Source organism: Nuphar pumila, chromosome 8, assembly GCF_984573655.1.
Source record: "Nuphar pumila chromosome 8, dmNupPumi1.hap1.1, whole genome shotgun sequence".
In the NCBI taxonomy this organism is placed as follows: Eukaryota; Viridiplantae; Streptophyta; class Magnoliopsida; order Nymphaeales; family Nymphaeaceae; genus Nuphar; species Nuphar pumila.
In genome coordinates, this window is record NC_143256.1 from 20,008,664 (window position 1) to 20,030,129 (window position 21,466).

General features: G+C 39.9%; 1 protein-coding gene across 2 annotated transcripts in view; it reads left to right on the forward strand.

Annotated features, from left to right (window-relative positions):
• The window catches only part of LOC149829732 (uncharacterized), a 141,595-nt gene that overhangs the window by 27,541 nt on the left and 92,588 nt on the right, over positions 1 to 21,466 (forward strand). For both annotated transcript variants that reach the window (XM_090016072.1, XM_090016073.1), the window contains exons 6-7: positions 9,180 to 9,304; positions 9,711 to 9,821. In XM_090016072.1, the coding sequence (XP_089872198.1) occupies positions 9,180 to 9,304; positions 9,711 to 9,821 (236 nt within the window). The remainder of the gene's footprint in view (positions 1 to 9,179; positions 9,305 to 9,710; positions 9,822 to 21,466) is intronic.

Consider the following 21,466-nt stretch of genomic DNA (forward strand, 5'->3'; position numbering starts at 1 on the left):
AAGCCGTCCAACTAGGGTCACATTTCTGACCATTGGAGGCTGCCTCTTCTCCTCTTAGGTTATATGGATGTTCAAGCTCTATAAATAGAGCAATTTGTAACCCTTTTTGAATATGCTTTTAAAAGCATAATAATGAAATACAAAAGTCTCTTATTCTTATTGTGTTCTTTGTGATTTTATCTCTTTTGTAAGGTTGTTATTGATCTTTAGTGATCATATTGTAAGTGTGCACTTATGTAGCCCTTCGTTGGTATTATAATTGTGCACATCTTGTTTCATTATAATATATATATATATATATATATATATATATATATATATATATATATATATATATATATAGACACACTCATATATTTTATTTATAATGATGTAATAGGTAAATACCCATTAAGGGTATTTTGGTTATTTCATTCCTTATAATAGGTTATGCCCATTAGGGGCATATTAGTACTTTCACTTTATTCCTTTTTTTTTGTAATTTTTTATTTTTTAGGGAATATTAGGTCAAATGCCAAATTGACATGTTGGGTTCTTTTTTGACTAGTCAACATAGAGTTGACTAGTCAATATAGCTGTTAGAACAATCCAACAACTATATTTATAGCTCTTAGAATAGTCTAATAACTCTATTGAGGTCTCACTCTCTCTTGTATATCTATAAATAGGGGATTTTATCTCCTTTCATTTTCCAATGCTTCTCTTAAGCATTTATGCTCAATAAGATGAATATTTTTTATGTTTTATGGTCTTCTATTTAGTTCTTTGATGTCTTGTATGCACTTAGTGCTTGTGTTGTGCTTTTGTGCTCTTGTGTTGTTCCAAATGGACTTGTGGTTGTGCACGTTGCATTGTGTAACAACCCCAACATATCACCGTAAAAAGTGACTTTTTTTTTAAATAATTGCAAAAACCACAACTTAAGGATCCGGGGCTTCACAGACTTAACAACTACCAAACCACAAGTAATCTTTACGTTGAACCAACCATCAAATAACCAACTTTATTAATCAATAAATAAATGTCATAGAACATAATTAAAATAATGAATTTAATCCAGAGCCACACTGTTAAGAACAACATAAACAAGTCACACGATCTCGCAGGCTCCCAATGGCAGTCATCCTCGTCACTGAGCTCTAGGTTTAGAGAAAAAACAATTGAAACATTGGGTAAAAACCAAAGATTTTTTGTAAAATTTGCTCAAAAAATCCAAACAAATAAAAAGAGAGCATAAATCAAATTCTTGTAAAATATTTAGAGAAACATAACAATGACAATCTCATAATTCATTTACCATTTAAGTATTAAAATAAGTATCATACAATAACAATTTTTCACAAGAAACAGAACAAGCAAGAATACATGAACTAATGCAAAGCAGTAAAGATACATGATTTAATGCACTTGCATGAATAAATTATTAAGTTATTATCAGAGTTCTTTTTTTCATGCATGTCCCTATTAATTACAACAAGTTTAGTTCTATTTTTCATTAAACTTGCTGATATTCAAAACGGGCACAATAATTCTCGAAGTGTAAGTTAGGTTCCCAATGGTAGCTTAAAACACAATTTGTAGTTTATTACTAGGTTCTACACTTATTCCTCGATCGATATCAGGAATCAACACCATCCATCGGAACATTAAAAATCAACATCTAATGTCGAGACACCAAGAAAATCAACATCCACTAATGCTACTTTCTTGGTATAGCAATAACAATAGCTGCGTCACAACACTACCCTTAGGCCAAGTGGTTGAAAACTCCCTAAAACCGTGGCCGCGAGGTGAACCATCATATTGGGTTTAGGGGCACAGACACACACGGAGTTTTAATATTCTCACAGTTTTCTCAAAACCGCCATTCAGGTTTCCCACACTGTGGAATGAACATCCAGGAAGAAAATTAATTACACTGTTTATCTCTTTTATCTTTTTAACAAAAAAATCAAGTTTACCTAAGAACTGTTTTGCAAATCAACATGCAAAACTCAACACAGGACCTGACCCACTACAATTTTAACAATGCAATTAAATTAAAAGCCAATAATTTCAGAATGAATTTTGCAATGCATAATACAAATCTTGGAGCAACACATGCTCTTGGCCCACACGGCCTACAATGGTTCACATCTGACCACCCATGCATCTTAAGCAAAATCCTCAGTGAACATACATACATAGTTATTCAAACATGTCCACAATGCATATTCATTCACACAAAAATGTATGTATAAACAATTTGCATATGCATATGAATAAATGCTTGCAACATGCATTTTTCTTCATGATTCATTTTATGCATAAACTCTCAAATATGCACATAATCATAAACATGCATGTAATAAATTTCATGAGTTTCTATGCGTAAGACATAAGCATGATAATCCAATGCATATCATAACCAATAAATACTTTTGCCATTCATACACTAAATCTCAGCATGCTACACTGCTCGGGGTGCAAAACATACCTCCACTGAGTCACAACTATGCTGCCACAATGCACAGGACAACATTAGTATGATGTTGACAACATGTTTCTCATGCAGAAACATACAACAAAAAATAAATGTGCAACATTGTTCTGCCTACAACAGCCCACCGAAAACACCACTAGAACTCATTTGCCAACATTGGAAAACTATTAAAATTCAACCAATTATGACAACATGCAAGAGTTGACCCATCACAGTTTTGGTTTGGGATCAGATTTGACCCAAACCAGCCTGCCACAGGGTCTAATATATATATATATATGATGCAGAGCAGAACCGGGTTCTGTCTCTATAGAATGACCCAGGCCAACACCAATGGGACGATAGAGACTCATCAGAACGAAGGTCTGAAGCATAACAATGTTCCAGTTCGACAATGTTTCAGCACGTCAGCAGCATCGGGTTTGTCTTGGTTCCAACGATTGGACCCGAGATCCAGATCCGTTAACAACCTTTTAAATACCCTATTCTAGGGTTGCGTGAGGGAGAATTTAGAATTGCAGCAGCCGTCAGTTTAGTTTTTCCTTTTGTTCTTTTTGGGTTTTTGCTGAGTCATTTTCTTTTTCAGTCGGTTTTCCCCTTTCTCCATTATTTTGTCCTTTTGCAGATTTTTCCCTGTTGGCATTTATTCCTTTTTGTCTCATTCAGCAACTTTTCTTTTTATTTCTTTATTTCTCTGTCACGTCAGTTTGCAACAACTTTGTTTTTTTTCATTGCTTCCTCTGTTGCCTTTGGTTTTATTTCCCATTGCTTGTTTCAAAGCCTATTGAATAAAATCAGCAGTCCAGCACTGTTAGTTTACGGTGATCTCTTTACTCATTTTGGCACATCGCATGATCGTGGAAGTTGTGCCCCTACTTGCTACACCTCAAGTGCATCACCGAATTTGATCTTCACGCTGCATCAACGAGTGTCGACGCTGACATCCATTAGTGAGAGTTATCGGTTCCTTCACTGCATGAGTATGCCGAAGTGATGCAACCTGAAGTGACCGAGCCAACGAGTGGGCAATGAGGGCACACATGTGAAGCGAGCTTGCATAGGGATGCCGATTGCACGATGCTCCAACAAGAGGCACATACAATGTTTGATAACCAAGCTGAGAGTTGCCTTTTGCATCAACAATTGTTTTAACCATTCAGTGAACAATAGCAACGCCAGTTGCAAAACGATAATGAGCCATTTCATCTTGCAAGTAGTCAACAACCACAATTGTCCTTTTTGTCTACCTTATGCCAAAAACCTCTCTTTGCAGATTCAAATGGTAAAGAAACTGGAGTGGAACCAGAAAATTGCACCCGTGACTACCAGAATGCCTTGTTTGGTGCTAACATTAATTCCCAATCACTAATGCTCCCTAATGCTGTTTCAAACCTTGCGATGGCTGGAGGCCATGTTGACATGTCCGCCATGCAATTTACTACTTTTGGGTTCCTGAATTCTATGCTAAGTGGTTATGGTTGTCTTGTAGATTCACCAGGCATTCTCCAAAATTCGGGACTTAACCCACCTGATCAAACATTTGTGAAGGTTTACAAATCTGGCTGTGTTGGGCGATCACTAGACATTGCTCGGTTTAGCTGCTACCATGAGCTTTTGAATCCATTTGGGATTATTTTTGGGGACGAGATCCAGAGATTTCTTTATGGACGACCCCTAAGACCGCGTGTTGGAGGAACAAAAATTCAGCTTGTGCCTCCATGGGGTGTCATAGCAGATAGTATAGACGGTCAATTTCCAAACCCATCTACATGCTTTGATTTGGAGACGTCCAAGAATATCGCTACATGTTGCCTATCGTCAATGTGTCTGATTTATATGCATATGCTAGTGACAACAAGTCGTCAGAGCCGACTTCTTCCCAACCAGGGCAGAATGATGCATAGTAGAACCGGGTTCGGTCTCTACAGAATGACCCAGGCCAACACCAATGGGACGGTAGAGACTCATCAGAACGAAGGTCTGAAGCATGCACACACACGTCAACAATGTTCCAGCTCGACAGTGTTTCAGCACGTCAGCAGCATCGGGTATCCTTGGACCCGAGATCCAGATCCGTTAGCAACCTTTTAAATACCCTATTCTAGGGTTGCGTGAGGGAGAATTCAGAATTGCAGCAGCCGTCAGTTTGGTTTTTCCTTTTATTCTTTTTGGGTTTTTGCTGAATCGTTTTCTTTTTCAGTCGGTTTTCCCCTTTCTCCATTATTTTGTCTTTCTGCAGATTTTTCCCTGTTGGCATTTATTCCTTTTTGTCTCATTCAACAACTTTTCTTTTCATTTCTTTATTTCTCTGTCACGTCAGTTTGTAACAGCTTTGTTTTTTTTCATTGCTTCCTTTGTTGCCTTTGGTTTTATTTCCCATTGCTTGTTTCAAAGCCTATTGAATAAAATCAGCAGTCCAACACCGTTAGTTTACGGTGATCTCTTTACTCATTTTGGCACATCGCATGATCGTGGAAGTTGTGCCCCTACTTGCTACACCTCAAGTGCATCACCGAATCCGATCTTCACGCTGCATCAACGAGTGTAGATGCCGGCATCCATTAGCGAGAGTTATCGGTTCCTTCACTGCATGAGTATGCCAAAGTGATGCAACCTGAAGTGACCGAGCCAACGAGTGGGCAATGAGGGCACACATGTGAAGCGAGCCTGCACAGGGATGCCGATTGCACGATGCTCCAACAAGAGGCACATACAATGTTTGATAACCGAGCTGAGAGTTTCCTTTTGCATCAGCAATTGTTTCAACCATTCAGTGAACAGTAGCAACACTAGTTGCAAAACGATAATGAGCCATTTCATCCTGCAAGTAGTCAACAACCACAATTGTCCTTTTTGTCTGCCTTATGCCAAAAGCCTCTCTTTGCAGATTCAAATGGTAAAGAAACTGGAGTGGAACCAGAAAATTGCACCCGTGACTACCAGAACACCTTGTTTGGTGCTAACATTGATTCCCAATCACTAATACTCCCTAATGCTGTTTCAAACCTTGCGAGGAGGCCATGTTGACATGTCCGCCATGCAATTTACTACTTTTGGGTTCCTGAATTCTATGCTAAGTGGTTATGGTTGTCTTGTAGATTCACCAGGCATTCTCCAAAATTCGGGACTTAACCCACCTGATCAAACATTTGTGAAGGTTTACAAATCTGGCTGTGTTGGGCGATCACTAGACATTGCTCGGTTTAGCTTCTACCATGAGCTTTTGAATCCGTTTGGGATTATTTTTGGGGACGAGATCTAGGGATTTCTCTGTGGACGACCCCTAAGACCGCGTGCTGGAGGAATAAAAATTCAGCTTGTGCCTCCACGGGGTGTCATAGCAGATAGTATAGACGGTCAATTTCCAAACCCATCTACAGGCTTTGATTTGGAGACGTCCAAGAATATCGCTACATGTTGCCTATCGTCAATGTGTCTGATTTATATGCATATCGTAGTGACAACAAGTCGTCAGAGCCGACTTCTTCCCAACCAGGGAGAATGATGCAGAGTAGAACCGGGTTCGGTCTCTACAGAATGACCCAGGCCAACACCAATGGGACGGTAGAGACTCATCAGAACGAAGGTCTGAAGCATGCACACACACGTCAACAATGTTCCAACTCGACAATGTTTCAGCACGTCAGCAGCATCGGGTTTGTCTCGGGTCCAAGGATTGGACCCGAGATCCAGATCCGTTAGCAACCTTTTAAATACCCTATTCTAGGGTTGCGTGAGGGAGAATTCAGAATTGCAACAGCCATCAATTTGGTTTTTCCTTTTGTTCTTTTTGGGTTTTTGCTGAGTCGTTTTCTTTTTCAGTCGGTTTTCCCCTTTCTCCATTATTTTGTCTTTCTGCAGATTTTTTCCTGTTGGCATTTATTCCTTTTTGTCTCATTCAACAACTTTTCTTTTCATTTCTTTATTTCTCTGTCACGTCAGTTTGCAACAGCTTTGTTTTTTTTCATTGCTTATTTTGTTGCCTTTGGTTTTATTTCCCATTGCTTGTTTCAAAGCCTATTGAATAAAATCAGCAGCCCAACACCGTTAGTTTACGGTGATCTCTTTACTCATTTTGGCACATCGCACGATCTTGGAAGTTGTGCCCCTACTTGCTACACCTCAAGTGCATCACCAAATCCGATCTTCACGCTGCATCAACGAGTGTCGACGCCGGCATCCTTATCGGTTCCTTCACTGCATCAATAAATATATATGTGGGGAATCGATCAGAGATATATTTAAACCATTGTGGTCTGGTTTGGGATCAGATCTGATCGAAACCAGACCTATTGCTGGTCCATAATGTTGTTTATAATTTTGGAAATGTTTTTGTTTTAAAACGGTCATTAAGGCATATTTATATATGTTGAACATCATGGGCTGTTAAAAGGGGAAAATTTTATTTCTGATATGCTGATTACCAGGGTTATTTTCCTAGCTTCAATAAGGCTTTATATTAAAGCTGTTTTTTTTAAACTAATATACTATTCGATATCCAACTGTTAGACTTGTCCAAACTGGTTTGATATAGAAACTATAACTGCTGTAAATTCTGTTTTCTCGGCAGCATCGTGTTGCATATTTTGTTATGTACCACTAACAGTTATCCACCTGTGAATTTCTGCAGCAGCAACATGCTGCCACCCAGCAACAGCATGCTGTCAACATGTTGCTGGGGAATGCAGTGTAAGACCGATCTGTCGATTGACACTAGGTGGACAGAAAAGGTTCAGTTCTGTCCAGGTTTATCGTTTTATGACTAGCCGAATGTCTACATGTGTCGATTTTCCAAAAACAAAAGAAAAAAAAATCAGTTGGCTGTGGACAAAAGTAGCTAGAAAAAAAATCTGTTAGACTTGGTTGTGCTGATTTCTATTTTAAATCCGTTATTTTATTGCCTGAGCTCATAACCAATTCCTGTGTGGATTATGGTTAGATTGTTCATGTTTGTTCCAGGCATGATATAGCTGATACTATGTTGGTGGGATGCTGCCATATGGGTTGGCATCGAAACAATCTTTATATCTTAACTTTTGATCCAGTTGTTTAAAATGATTCTTGCATGCTGTCATAATTGGTAGAATTTTAATGGTTTCCCAATGCTGCCAAATGAGTTCCAGTGGTGTTTTCGGTGGGCTATTGTAGGGCAGAACAATGCTGCAAATTTATGTGCAAGATTGTCCGTTGTCCACTAATTGAACATGCCTAAAAAAAAACCAGATTTATTATTTTTTCATCTAGAATCTCCATATAAATCTGATTTAGACTATTTCTTCCCGTTCGAATAAAGAGAGGAACCCGTACCTTATATCGGAAACAGAAAAAGACCGAAAAAGTGTTCGTCGAACGATCGAAACGAAAAGGGATCCTCCTTTCTTTCTTCTTCTTTCCTTTTCTTTCTTTCTTTTCTCTTCTTCCTTCTCTCTTTCCCCCCCTTATCTCTCTCTCTAGAAAACAAAATCTAGAGAGAGGGGCGAGTTAGACCCTTTTATAATTTTTTTTTGCCTGAATTTAACCCAAATTTCGCTTGATTTTAAAGTTTTACCAAATCTTATTTGACTCATTTAGGTCTTGTTAATGGGTCCTGGGCCAAGCCCAGACTTAGCTGACGCCACCTAAAACTGAAGATTTTATCAACTTTACAAAATACTTGGCTAAATTTTCAGAATTTAAAATTATAGAAAAACACACGATATTACACTTATTGACAACAAAAGTGTGATTTGTTGCAAATAGTAATATGTTTCATTCACAAACAAAGCATATTCAAGTGGACTGCCTTTATGTGAGAGAAGAATATCTTGGAGGAGTCGGCTCATTGCCATTCCAAGCTCCAGCTTACTGACCTCTTCACCAAGTTGCTCCCATCACTTAGATTTCATTTCTTACCTAAACAAAATCTCAGTTGAACAACCATGGGAAGAATTAGAGTTTTAATAAAATGGACCCATTAGGTCTAGATCTAATTACAAGATTTAGGTTTTTGTGTGTTCAGATCCATCTACAGGATCCAAGATCTAGTTGTGTGTACAACTTATGGGTATTTATGCATCTTTATTTTTTGTTTGTATATACTGAATGTATGTTAGAGTATTTCTTTTTCTTTTTTGCTGACTGTTGTGTAATATGGTAAAATGTCCTCTTTCTTTGTCACCATTGTAATATGCATTTATATATAAAAAATGTATTACTGTTCATTCAATAAAAGCCCCAGCTTCTATTCACCCTAACTTTCTCATCTGCAATACTAAGTGTCTTTCAAATTCCTTGTATATGACTGCATTCGGAATTTTAAGGTCTTATTTGGCACGATTTTCGACCTTCAATGTGACTAAGAATGTTCTGTTACTCTGTGGTCCTGTGCTAAAATCATTTTTTTCCCTATGAGAAGCGGACTGGCATAGTGCTTATAAGCTTTTTCCTTTCCTGTTTTGGTATCTGTTGGATAGTTGCATTATGCTAGATGTATATTACCTCTTTAACCAGTAAAGCTTCAAGAATGTTCTTTATCATCCATAGACACAAACCTGACAGAGTGACAGTGAACTTTTGTACTCTCATTTGTTGATCTGTGTTGGAGGAAAAGTTCTTTCAATTTATATATTTGCTAATTTAGTATATGATATGCATCTTTCAATGCACCTATGATTGCAACTAAGTCACTATCTTTTTCCAACATGTGCATATTCTTTAGGTTGGATATGAATTTGATTTTCTGCGTGAGGCTGAGGCAATGAAAAGAATACATCATTTTCTAAGTACTAACAACAAGAAATCTCCTGTTGTTGTGCCACGTGTGATTAGTGAGATGACCACAAGGTATGATGCAGAAACTTTTCTTGCTTCCTTAACTTGCTTGCAAGTTAAAACTGCTTAGTTATTCGCTGAACCTCTCGTTTGTAAGTTGGTCCATTTGAGCGAATTGAAATCGTTTGTGGATCACTCCTATTCAAAGTGCCAATGAGACACTTTGTCTTTGAAATCATGAATGATAGAAATAGATAAGATATTGTCAATATTTTCTTTCTATCCCTTGCAATCATGAAGATGATTAACGAAGTATTATGTGCACTATGCTTGACTCATTATCTTTGATTGCTGACTTTTTAATATACTGTGTAAGCATCAGTTATTTGTTGGATTTCAATTTCTCAATGGTAGAAATATTTCACCAGAACAAATCTCAAAGGAAAAAGAAACTTAGTGATTGGATTGTGTTTTTCAGGAGAGTCCTATTGATGGAGTTTATTGATGGAACTCCAATTATGAATCTTGGTGAGGAGATGGCAAAAAGAGGCATTAATCCTGGTGGTAAGATTGCTGCAGTGGCAAAGCAGTAAGCTCCGGGTTTGGTTTAGAGATTATGGTCAAAATTTTACCTTTATTTACGAGAAATGACTGTTTTTATCTTTAGCACAATTTGAAAATGTTCATAGTTATACGTCATTGGCTAACAAATACTGAGGTCTCGTTGCCATGTATTTAAGTTACAACACTCTTTTTTGGCTTTTAGGAAAATTTAAATATGAAGCACCAGTAAGTTATCTCTGCTCAGTATAATTTATTATTATTACTATAATGGTGATGATCCAGTTGGGTCTCTTCATCTTGTATGCCTTTTCCTAAGGGAGATGAAATTATAATATGATTGGCTTGCGCATGCCTCAGAGTTTAGGGTCCCTAAGTTTTGTTTTATGCAATGGCAAAAATGATGTTTTTGGTATTAGTAGAATTTGAATATGAATCTTCCATAAGTTTTTCTGGTTCTGTTATAACTTGCTAATTCGATGATGATGATGGTGATGATCCAGTTCAGACTCCTTGTATGCGTTTCCCTTGGGGAATGTCAGAATGGCACCACATTTATGTTGAGTGGTGTTATTTTTACTGTTTCTATGTAGAGGAGAGCCATTTGTAACTGGGATTGCATACTTGTAATTTCTTGTAATTACCCCAGAAAATATTTGGATTTTGTTGCTGCCACCCCTCTTTCTCTCCTCTTCATCTCCTTTCTAAGCAAGTTCTCATGCTAATGGCTTTTACTAGGCGTGTTTTATGGGCGTCTGTCATTCTTGTTTTACATACATGAACAAATCTTCCTGCTGATACTTTTTTTTATTTTATTTAAATCATTACATACATGAACAAATCTTCCTGCTGATACTTTTTTTATTTTATTTAAATCACGATGAACCTGACTAGGAACAGGTCCCACTACTCACCAGGCTAATCACGGGCGCCATTGGTCAACCAAGGGAAATTCAAATACCATGGTGGTCATTTTCTGCAAGACTAGCTGATTTTATATTAGCTTCTGTTTGGGAGCCAGAGTTGGGAGCGAAGATGAAATTCAATGAGTGTTTAATTAATACCACCAAGCCTCACAAGTGTTTGGGTGAAATGAAATGGGGATCTTCGAAACACGAGCTTAGATTCACAAGGGCAACGACACTAAAGCATAACCCTTAAAAAGGGTATAACTGAAAACAAAATAAAAATAAAAATGTATTCTTTATTGATATGAAAAACCAATTGCTTAAGCATTGGAATGAAATACAAGAGGGGCTGCACCCCTTTATATACACAGCTGAAAGAGGACTCAATAGAGCTGTTGGACACAGTCCAACAACTCTATTTAGAGCTGTTGGAATGTGTCGGTCCAACAACTCTATTGCTAGTCAAGTCTGGACAGGACTTGACTACCAAGAGTCATTCTAGTTCAAACTGAACTAGATGACATAAAGACAAAAAATAAAAATAAAGGAAAAAAATTACAGAAAAGAAAGAAATGAAAAATGTATATATATATAATATATATATATATATATATATATATATGTACAATTTTACATTTTAACACTCCCCCTAAAACTTACGGTACAATGAGCGGAAGTTTGTCTAAGAGAAAGTGAAATCGGGAAGCAGCAAGAGGCTTTGTAAAGAAGTCTGCTAACTGATATTCTGAAGTGACATATGACAGATCAATTATCCTGTGTAGATATTCCTCTCTGACGTAATGACAATCCATTTCGATGTGTTTGGTGCGTTCGTAGAATGTTTTGTTACTGACAATATAGATCACACTTTTGTTATCACAACACATTTGTGAACCCTTTGTTGCTTCAGCTCCCATGTCAGCAAGCAGTCGTCAGAGCCAAACTACTTCCATGGTAGTGGTTGCCATGACTCTATATTCAGCTTCGGTGGATGAGAGAGATACCTTCTGCTGCTTTTTACACCTCCACGAGATCAATGATTCCCCTAAAAAGATACAAAAGCCAGTGGTTGAGTGTCTGTTATTGGGATCACCTCCCCAATCAACATCAGTATATGCAATTAAATCAAGAGAAGATGAGGAAGATAAGAAAAGTCCTCGTGAAAGAGAGGACTTGATGTATCTGATAATATGCATGACTGTTCTCATATAAACAGAAGTGAAGCATGTTGAAATTAACTTGCTGTGTGAACATGTGTTATATCTAGTCTGGTAATTGATAGATAGGAAAGTGCCCCAACAAGCTGTCTGTAAGGAGTAGAGTCTGCAAAAAGTTCTCCATCATCAATCTTCATTTTAACATTAACAACTTCTGTAGTGTTAACTTTCTTATCATCAGTAATACCAGACCTGAAAACAATATCAAAAGCAAATTTAGTCTGAGATAATAAATATCCTCTAGGAGAATAAGCAACTTCAATGCCTAAAAAATATCTCAACAAGCCCAAATCAGTCATTTCAAAATGAGATTTAAGAAGTGTTTTGATTGTTTCAACTCCCTGTTTATCGCTTTCGGTGATGATCATATCATCCACATATAGAAGAAGCACAATGATCCTTGCATCAGAATTCTTAATAAACAAAGTAGTGTTAGTTAAACAGAATTGAAAACCAATATCAATCATAACACGACTAAACCTATCATACCAAGCTTTTGGTGCTTGTTTAAGTCCATAAAGAGCTTTTTCTAAGCGAAGGACTTTACTCTTAGGAATACTTAGACTAGGAGGGGTTACATGTATACTTCTTCAACTAGCTTTCCATTTAAAAAAACATTTTTGACATCCATTTGAAAAATAGACCATTTTTTGATAGAAGCTAAGGCAATTAAGGTTCGGACTGTTGTCATACGAGCCACCGGAGCAAAGGTTTCTTCATAATCGATCCCATATTCTTGGGCATAACCTTTGACTACTAAACGAACTTTATATCTTTCAAGAGTACCATCACTCTTGGTTTTAATTTTATAAACCCATCGACATCGTATAGTTTTCTTCCCTAAAGGAAGATCTTGAATATTCCATGTAGAAGCCTTTTCAAGTGCATCTAATTAAACTTTCATGGCTTCTATCCGTTTGATATCATTTTTTGCTTGAAAATATGTGGATGGTTCTTCATATGAGTGAATTAATGCAATAACTACCCTATATGTGGGTGAGAAAGACTCGTATGATACAAACTTTCCTGGAGGCCTCGAGACTCGGGATGATTGTCTAGTTGGAATGTTAGAATATTTTTCAAGTGCACATGGAGGATTAGACTTTTGTCGCCTGGAATATCGAATACTAGTATCTCTATGAACTTTTTCATTTTCAACATTAAGATCAATAATTCTTTGATCATCATCAAAGTTACAGTCAATGTCATATTCATCAGATGTTGATGTTAGATCTAGCAAAAAGGAGTACTCAGTGACGTCTTTTAATTTTCTAAAATCAAAGAAGCTCTCCTTTTCAAGAAAGGAAACATTTCTAGACACATATAGTTTATTATTTTTGAAGTCAAAACATCTATAACCTTTCTGTTTTTTAGCATATCCTTAAAAGGCACAGGGAATCGCACGAGGGGAAAGTTTATCATTTTTGTCAGTAAATATGAAACATTTGCACCCAAATATTCTTAGTCTAGAGTAGTATGGAGAAATGTTTATAAGTTTTTCAATGAGAGTGATATTTTGTAACGAAGAAGATGGCATCCTATTAATGAGATAGGTGGCAGTTAAGGCAGCTTCTGCCCAAAAGTCTTTCGGGACTTGATTTGCTATTAATAAAGTCCTAGTGGTTTCTATAATATGGCGGTGTTTTCGTTCTGCCAGTCCATTTTGTTGAGGTGTATAAAGACAAGATCTTTGATGTGTGATGCCATGCCATTTAAGATAATTTTGAAAATCTGTGGATAAAAACTCTCCCTGAATCTGTGCGAAAAATAGTAATATCATTTTGAAACTTGTTTTTAACCATATTATGAAAAGTTTGAAAGTATGAAAATACTTCAGACTTATGTTTGAGAAAGTACATCCACGTATGTCGAGAGAAATCATCGACAAAAATAACACAGTAAACAAATCCTCCTTTAGAAATTATTGGTGCAGGACCCCAAACATCCGAGTGTATTAATTCAAGTGGTCTTGAAAAGAAAAATGTTTTGTTCTGAAATGATAATCTTTTCATTTTGCCGAGAATACAATCTTTACAATCAAATGATTCAGAGTTACAAAATTTCTCTAGATTTGGAAAATATTGGATTTTGGCTATATGTGTAATTACTCGTGGAAAAAAATATCGTTTGGAACCGGGCCGGATCTGACCCCGGTGATAAGTCGGCTGCGTGCTTTTAAAAGCACGCAGCGACGAAGGGGGGAGGTTCTCGAAACCTCCTTCCCCCTTTCGTCTCTCGGTCTCTCTCACCCGACTGACTCCGTCTCGCTGCGTTGCCGAGCATTGCCACCGACGCCCCCCTCCTTCCGGCGAGCTCCCTTCCGATGAGCACCTTCCGGTAGCTTCCCAGGTACGCCCCTTCTCTCTCCTCTGCTCCGTCTCTCTCTCATGCTGCCGTCGGCAATTGGAGACGCCGACGACCAACTCCGTCCGACCACCTCCTCTCTCAGTCAGGCATACCCCTCGACGACCTTCCCGTCGCCAGCAATCGCAGCCGCCGGCCACCGCCTTTGCCCCGGGTGCTGCGGACGTTGACGATCGTAGCCGTCAGCGACCTTCGACTGCCGGCGACCGTCGCCATCACCTTCTCCCCCTTCTCTTGCCGTCGGTGACCTTCGAGCTCCGGCAACCCCCACTGCTTCCTCCCCTTCTCTGCAACCACCGACGATCGTGCTGACGATCGCCTGACACTAGCGGCCATCGATCGCCGGTGACCTCCTGTCAGCGACCTCTGCTCTGCCTCCCGTCGTCGGCCATCTCCCCTTACGAGCTAGCGTCGGCGACCCGCCATCGGCCACCTTTCCGCTTCTTCTCCCCTCTCATTCTCCCCCCACCTCTCCGTTGCGCAGGCAGGGTGGCCGAGTCGCCTCCCTGCTGCCCTAAATCATAAGGGAGGGGCAAAGCCTCCTCCCTGCGACTCTTTTCAGCGAGGGAGGGACCGAGCCCCTCCCTGCGACATGTTTTGTAAGGGAGGCGCCGAGTCCCCCTCCCTGTGCCACTTTTGGGAGGGGAGGGGTCGAGCCCCTCCTCCCTGCATCCCCTTATGGCAGGGGAGGGGCTGAGCCCCCTCCCTGCTTCGTGTTATGACAGGGGAGGGGCTGAGCCCCCTCCCTGCTCTTTGTGTTGACAGGGGAGGGGGTCGAGCCGCTCCCTGATTCTTGTTACGGCATGGGAGGGGCTGAGCCCCCTCCCTGCTCTTTGTTTTGACAGGGGAGGGGGTCGAGCCCCTCCCTACCCCTTGTTGCGGCAGGGGAGGGGGCCGAGCCCTCCTTGTGCCTCTTTTCTCGTTAGGCAGGAGCATCGCCCCTGCCTTCGCTGTTTTTCGGCAGGCAGGGGCAAGCCCCCTCGCCTCGCTTTTCCCTGGCATCAGGCGGGCCTTCGTTCGTTGTTGACAGGCAAGGGCTTTGACCTTGCCTCTCTTCTACTTTGTCAGGCAGGGGCGCAACCCTGCCTGCCCTCGCTTTATGAGGGCAGGGGTGCAACCCCCTGCTTCCTCGGAGTCCGCTGACAGCAGGTCAGCAGGGGCTCGCAGCCCCTGCCCCTGCTTCTTGCGCTTATAGCAGGTGCGCAAGGGCACGATGCCCCTGCCTCTGCTTCCTTTACGTTAGGACGACGAAAGTGCCCCTGACCTTCTATTTTTGGTGTTAGCTTGCTAAGATCGTTACTTTTGCAGCTCGTGCGACGGATCCTGCTCGCGCTCCGCGACCCAAGCCCTCCATCGCTTACACTCACAGACGCCAGCAAGCTTGCAACTCTCAAGGTAGGGGAAGATTGCACAGAAGTCTTGGACAATTGAATTGAGTTCAATTAACTAAAAAGGACCGTTAAATAAATATATATACATATATATACAAATATATATATTTATACAAGTACGCATTTAGCTCAAGGACGCGGTCTCGCGATCCTTGTCTTTTACTTTGCCGTCGCGCATCGCGCAAAGGTTTTGCATTGCATTCTTGCTTATAGTCTTTTACTTTGTCATCGCGCATCGCGCAAGGGTTTTGCGTTGCACTCCTGCTTACAAGCCTTTGCCTTGCTGTCACGCATTGCGCAAAGGATTTTGCGTTGTACTTCTCCTTACTGTCTTTGCCTTGCTGTCGCGCTTTGCGCTTAGGCTCTTGCTTTTGCATATGTGTTATTACTGCCTTGTTATTGCAGATGACGTGCAGGTTTTCCCTCTTTGCGTGTGCCTTAAAGGCATCTTCGGGCATTCACCGCTCTCTCTCTTGCGACAAGAGTTGAGTCGAGAGCTTGGCGATACATCTTTGTCTAAGGAGAGGGATACCTCGTAAGGATCCTGGCTCTTCGTGTGCGCAATCCTGCAGAGTCGAATTGAGATTTTAGGGAGTTGCGCAAAAGCATCAAAGACTGCCCCAAATCGAAGCATTTGGAAGGATATGATATGCTGGTGCTGTTCGCCTTTTCGGCATATCTCGGGTGATTCTGAATTGGGGGTTCGAGCGAACTTCTTAGCGGGTGTTCTGTTGAGAAACCCGTATCTCGTCTATCGAGGTCGGTATCGAGTCATGCGAGACATGTAGATACCCCGATAGCGGATGAGATTCGAGATAATCACATGCATAATGTTGGCACAAGGTACTGCTGTTTCAAAAGATAAAGTAAAGTTGATAAACTTTACATATTTGTGAAACACTCCTGTTGAGGCTTCTATTAAGAAGCTATACCCCCTTCCTCCTAGAGTACTTATAGTCGTGCACGACATGTCTAGTACTGCGATGATCGGATGAGACGGTCGTGCGACTTCGAACAATGCTAAATGCACAATGCTGTAATCACATAAATGGCCTCACATTCGCCTTCACAGGCAAGATGCTCGAGTGATTTAAAGACCACAACATAGAATGGGTCGTTAGTTAAGCAACCCCTAACACACCCATTCACTTCTGGTTGTTTTGTCAAGGGAGAGGATAGAGTGATACAAAACTCCAATGGACAGGTTGTTAACAACCACCCCACGGGCAATGATCCGGCCTCCCCAGTCATTGGAGTTAAGGGGAAATGTGCTACATTAGTTAGCTCAACACTTCTGCAGAAGTTGGATGCATCCGTGACACTGCCTCCTTTGGGGAATCCTCTTTCGGCTAAAGCTGGCCCTTTAGGAACAGACTCAACTAGCTATTCGGGTTATTGAAAATACATAGAATAACAGACGCCCGAACTAGTCTCAGTTGTTTCCACGTTTTGCCTGCGCGTACCCGCAGGCCAGTAATATCGAAACATAAAGTCTTTTCACACTGGTCGATCGCTTGCTTGCTCGGTAGTTCAGTATGCTACTCGTTGTGCTGTGCACGCCTGTCAAGGCGTTACTCTAGTTGGTTAAACTGCTTACGCAGTTCTTTGCGGAGTAATAAGGAGCTCCTCATACTAGTTAAATGCTTATAATAATAGCATTATGCCAGTTGCTACATATTGGCATCTGACTTGCTTTACTTCTTGGTCGAACTTTTTGGTGCTTATTGTAGCGTAGCACTTGTTGGGTTGCATCTCTTATGATTGATGTGATTGCATACCACTCGTAATCTACGAACTGGTGGCAACTAGGATTGATGTGGCCGCTTGTCTTATAAGCTGCTTACATATTGTGATATAACTGCTGCCGTATGATTGCTTATCGTGTATAGCTTATGAATGACTTGCGATGCAATGGTTTATGCCTTATGATTAATTTAATTACTTGCTGATGGACTGAGCCATATCATGGTAATTGTATGTTTTACGAGCATTATTACGAGTGCTTGTCTTATTCAGTTGTTTTGTTTGGCTGTCAGATAGAGTTAGTTACTCTTCGCCTATAGAATCAACTGGATTGCCATATCTGTGTGTTCTCATGTGTCGTTTACGAATGCTTTAAGGTCCTATTTGAGGATTGCAATATTCCTTGTGGCAATAATACGATGCGTAGAATTATATGCTTTTGTGTGGAGTGATACGATGTATATTGCTGATATACATGCTTGTGCCCATATTGTGGCTACTGACCCCGAGGCGGTCAATGGTTTGGAGCAGTCGATTATTGATGCATGTATCATTGAGTGGGGTGTCTGTGGAGGACCTGATCTCCAAAGGATTATCTGCGAGGGCGTGTATGATCAAGACCAGGTACCCGGCTTGAGTGGTAGATTCTCTGTGAGGATGTACATTGTCTACGAACGGGTAGCCGCAAAGACGGTGGACTCTTGTGAGAAAGTGTATGGTCCAAGACCAGGTATACCCTCTAGGGCGGTAATTCCTTGTCAGGTCGTTTATCTCTCGGACTGAGCGATCCGACGTGGAGCTTGTGTTTTTGCTTACTATAAAAAGTTATGATGAGCTGTGATGCTCTTCTGAAATTGTTTGAGATAACCAGTTATAAATTTATAGCTTTGGCTTTCTGTTTTAGCATGATTACATGCAGGACTCAGATGTGAGAATCAGATCGTTAGTGATTTGAGTTAGTGATCATGTTATGGACCTTCTACGGAAGGGTGTGCTTTTCTGAGGAAGTATGACACCTTAGTGAGTCAGAACCGGTGACTGTTGGCCGCGTAAGGCTTTAAGAGATGCGAATAGATTAAGGTTGTTCAGGACAAAGCGTTTGTTAGAAGTCGTGAGAGCGACAAACGATGTCCTGATACTGATTCAATGCAGAGAACTCGTTCTAGGAATGAGAACAAGCTAGTTGCGTGGTGGTTCACCGCCTACGATCAATTGAATCGTATGCTGCGTTTGTCAGTTGCACTGCTTATTTGTTTTGAACTGCTTACTTGCTTTGAACTGTTTACTGTTTGCACTACTTACGCATTTGCACTGCTTATGCTCTTGCACTGCTAACTAGCTTGTATTCCTTACTCGCTTGCACTGCTGACTCGCTTGCACTACTTATTCGCTTGCACTACTTATTCGCTTGTACTACTTACGCATTTGCACTATTCACCTGCTTGCATTGCTTACCTGTTTAACTGTATATCTGCTTTAAACTGCGTAACCTACTGAATTAAATGTACTTAATTTAGTTTCTTGTAGTCTCTCTTGTGCACCTACTAGTTTTTTGCGAAACTAACCCATTCTATGGGTACAAGTGATGATTAGGTACATTACGGGCGATGGCGCGATTGCAAGATGACTTCAAGACTTCTTCCTGCAAGATGACTTCAAGACGCTTTGGGTTTGTAACGGATTTTCTTTAGGATACGTAATTTTGTGAGTTTTGGTTCTTTTAGCTAACGTGCCCAAAGTTGTCAGCTTAACTTCTGATTTATCAAAGAAAAATCTTCCGCTGATTTCATAAACAAACTCTGAAGGAAAGAGATATTTCTAGTCTCTTGCCTGTTTTTCTGAAAAGGTTCGCAAGTTTGAAATTTGGGGCGTTACAATATGTGGGTGACCAAGTCTCTTATGCCACAGTTCCAACTCTATTTTTTGAATATTATAACAAAAAGCTTTCTTTGACATTTTCAAAAAATCCATGTAATAGAGTCCTCCTTCTCTATGGCCTTCTCCAATCAGCTTGCCTGACTGGCGATCTTGTACCCAACAATCATGAGAAGAAAAAGAAATATTACACCCATAATCAGAAATTTGAGATACAGATAAAATATTTAAATTTAATTTGGGAACATGTCTAATTTTCTAGAATAGAAAATTTCTTTGTTTTATAATTTTTTTCAAAATTTCCTATTCCTTCTATTTCAAGAGAAGTCCCATCAACAGTAAAGACCTTTGACATACTTGTTTTATTTTTAACACATTTGGATAGACTTTGATTATTTGGGGTCATATGAAATGATGCACCTGAGTCAAGGAGCCAAGAAATTTTACCTAGATCAGAAAAAGATGAGTCTGCTGCGCCGGTTGAAGCTTCAAATGAGGAAGAGGTACCTTTGATGAGAGCCTGAAGAATCTCCATTAGTTAGGCCAGGGAAACTGGTGTATCCTGTTCTTTAGGCTCCGATCCAGCAATTGCAGCTCTTTTTTCTCTCAGCTCCTTAAGTTTGGGACATTGTGGCCTGTAGTGTCCCGGTTCATGACAGTGATGACAAATAACTTTCTTCTTATCATAGTCACCATTTTGTCGGTTAAAGTGAAGAGGCCTATATGATCGAACATGATTCCCTGGTCTAGACACGGCTAAAACGGAATCATCTTCAATTTTTAAAGAACCTTTCCGGAGACGATTTTCTTCTATTGTTAATTCTTCAATAGTTTCAACAATAGAAGAAATTTTTCCCCGGTGAAGTAGGGCCGATTTAGTGGTTTCAAATTCCGGCCTTAATCCAGTGATAAACTGGTACAAATGTTCAGCATCGAGTTATTTCTGACGAAGCTCGATGTCTTCGGCACAATGCCACTTTGGTTCTAAAAGGAAAAGTTCTTCCCAAAGTTCGGACAACCCATTGTAATATTCACGAATAATTTTGTCTCCTTGTGTCATCATTCGAACTTTTTCTTGGAGGTTGCACACGTGTGCAATATCTTTAAGGGAATACATATTCTTAAGGTATTCCCATGCCTTATCAGCATGATCAAATTTGGTCAGACTTGCGCATTTTTTAATGTCAACGCTATTGATAAGCCATGACATTATCTTCGCATGAGATATTCTCCATTCTTTCCATTTCTTCTCGTATGAGGCAATAGCTTTGATTTTCTCTTCTTCCGATAGAGAGACCTCTTTATCTCCCTCATTTTTAGTAAGAGATAGCTTAGGTTCCGAATCGGAACCATCCACAATCCTCCATAAGTCTTTTGCCCATATATGGTGCTTCATGATTGAGGCCCATGTTACATAGTTCGTATCGCTTAGTTTCATAGCCTTGATGGTGACTTTATCATTGTCATCCATCGATTACAAAGAGAGAAAGAATATGGATAGAAGAGAAACAAGAAGGAAAATAAAAAAAAGAAGAAAAAGACAATACAACAAGATGTGAAATCCTCCCCAATGAAGTGATAAAACACTTCTCTTCAAGTGGCGAACACTTTTGCAAACGGGCACGGAAACCGAGACAGCTTTTCCTCAAGATTTAGTACTTCCGCGGCTCTGATACCATGAAATGAAATGGGGATCTTCGAAACACGAGCTTAGATTCACAAGGGCAAGTGTCAAGAATGACACTAAAGCATAACCCTTAAAAAGGGTATAACTGGAAACAAAACAAAAATAAAAATGTATTCTTTATTGATATGAAAAACCAATTGCTTAAGAAGCATTGGAATGAAATACAACAGGGGCTGCACCCTTTTATATACACAGCTGAAAGAGGACTCAATAGAGCTTCCAACAGCTCTATTGCTAGTCAAGTCTGGACATGACTTGACTAGCAACAGTCATTTTAGTTCAAACTGAACTAGATGACATAAAGACAAAAAATAAAAAATAAAGGAAAAAAATTACAGAAAAGAAAGAAATGAAAAATGTATATATAATAATATTATATATATATATATATGTACAGTTTCACATTTTAACATTGGGAACCTCGATTTGGGAGATGAGAATGGTATTAAGAGTGGACATGGGTCATTTTCAACATCTTTTGAGGATGT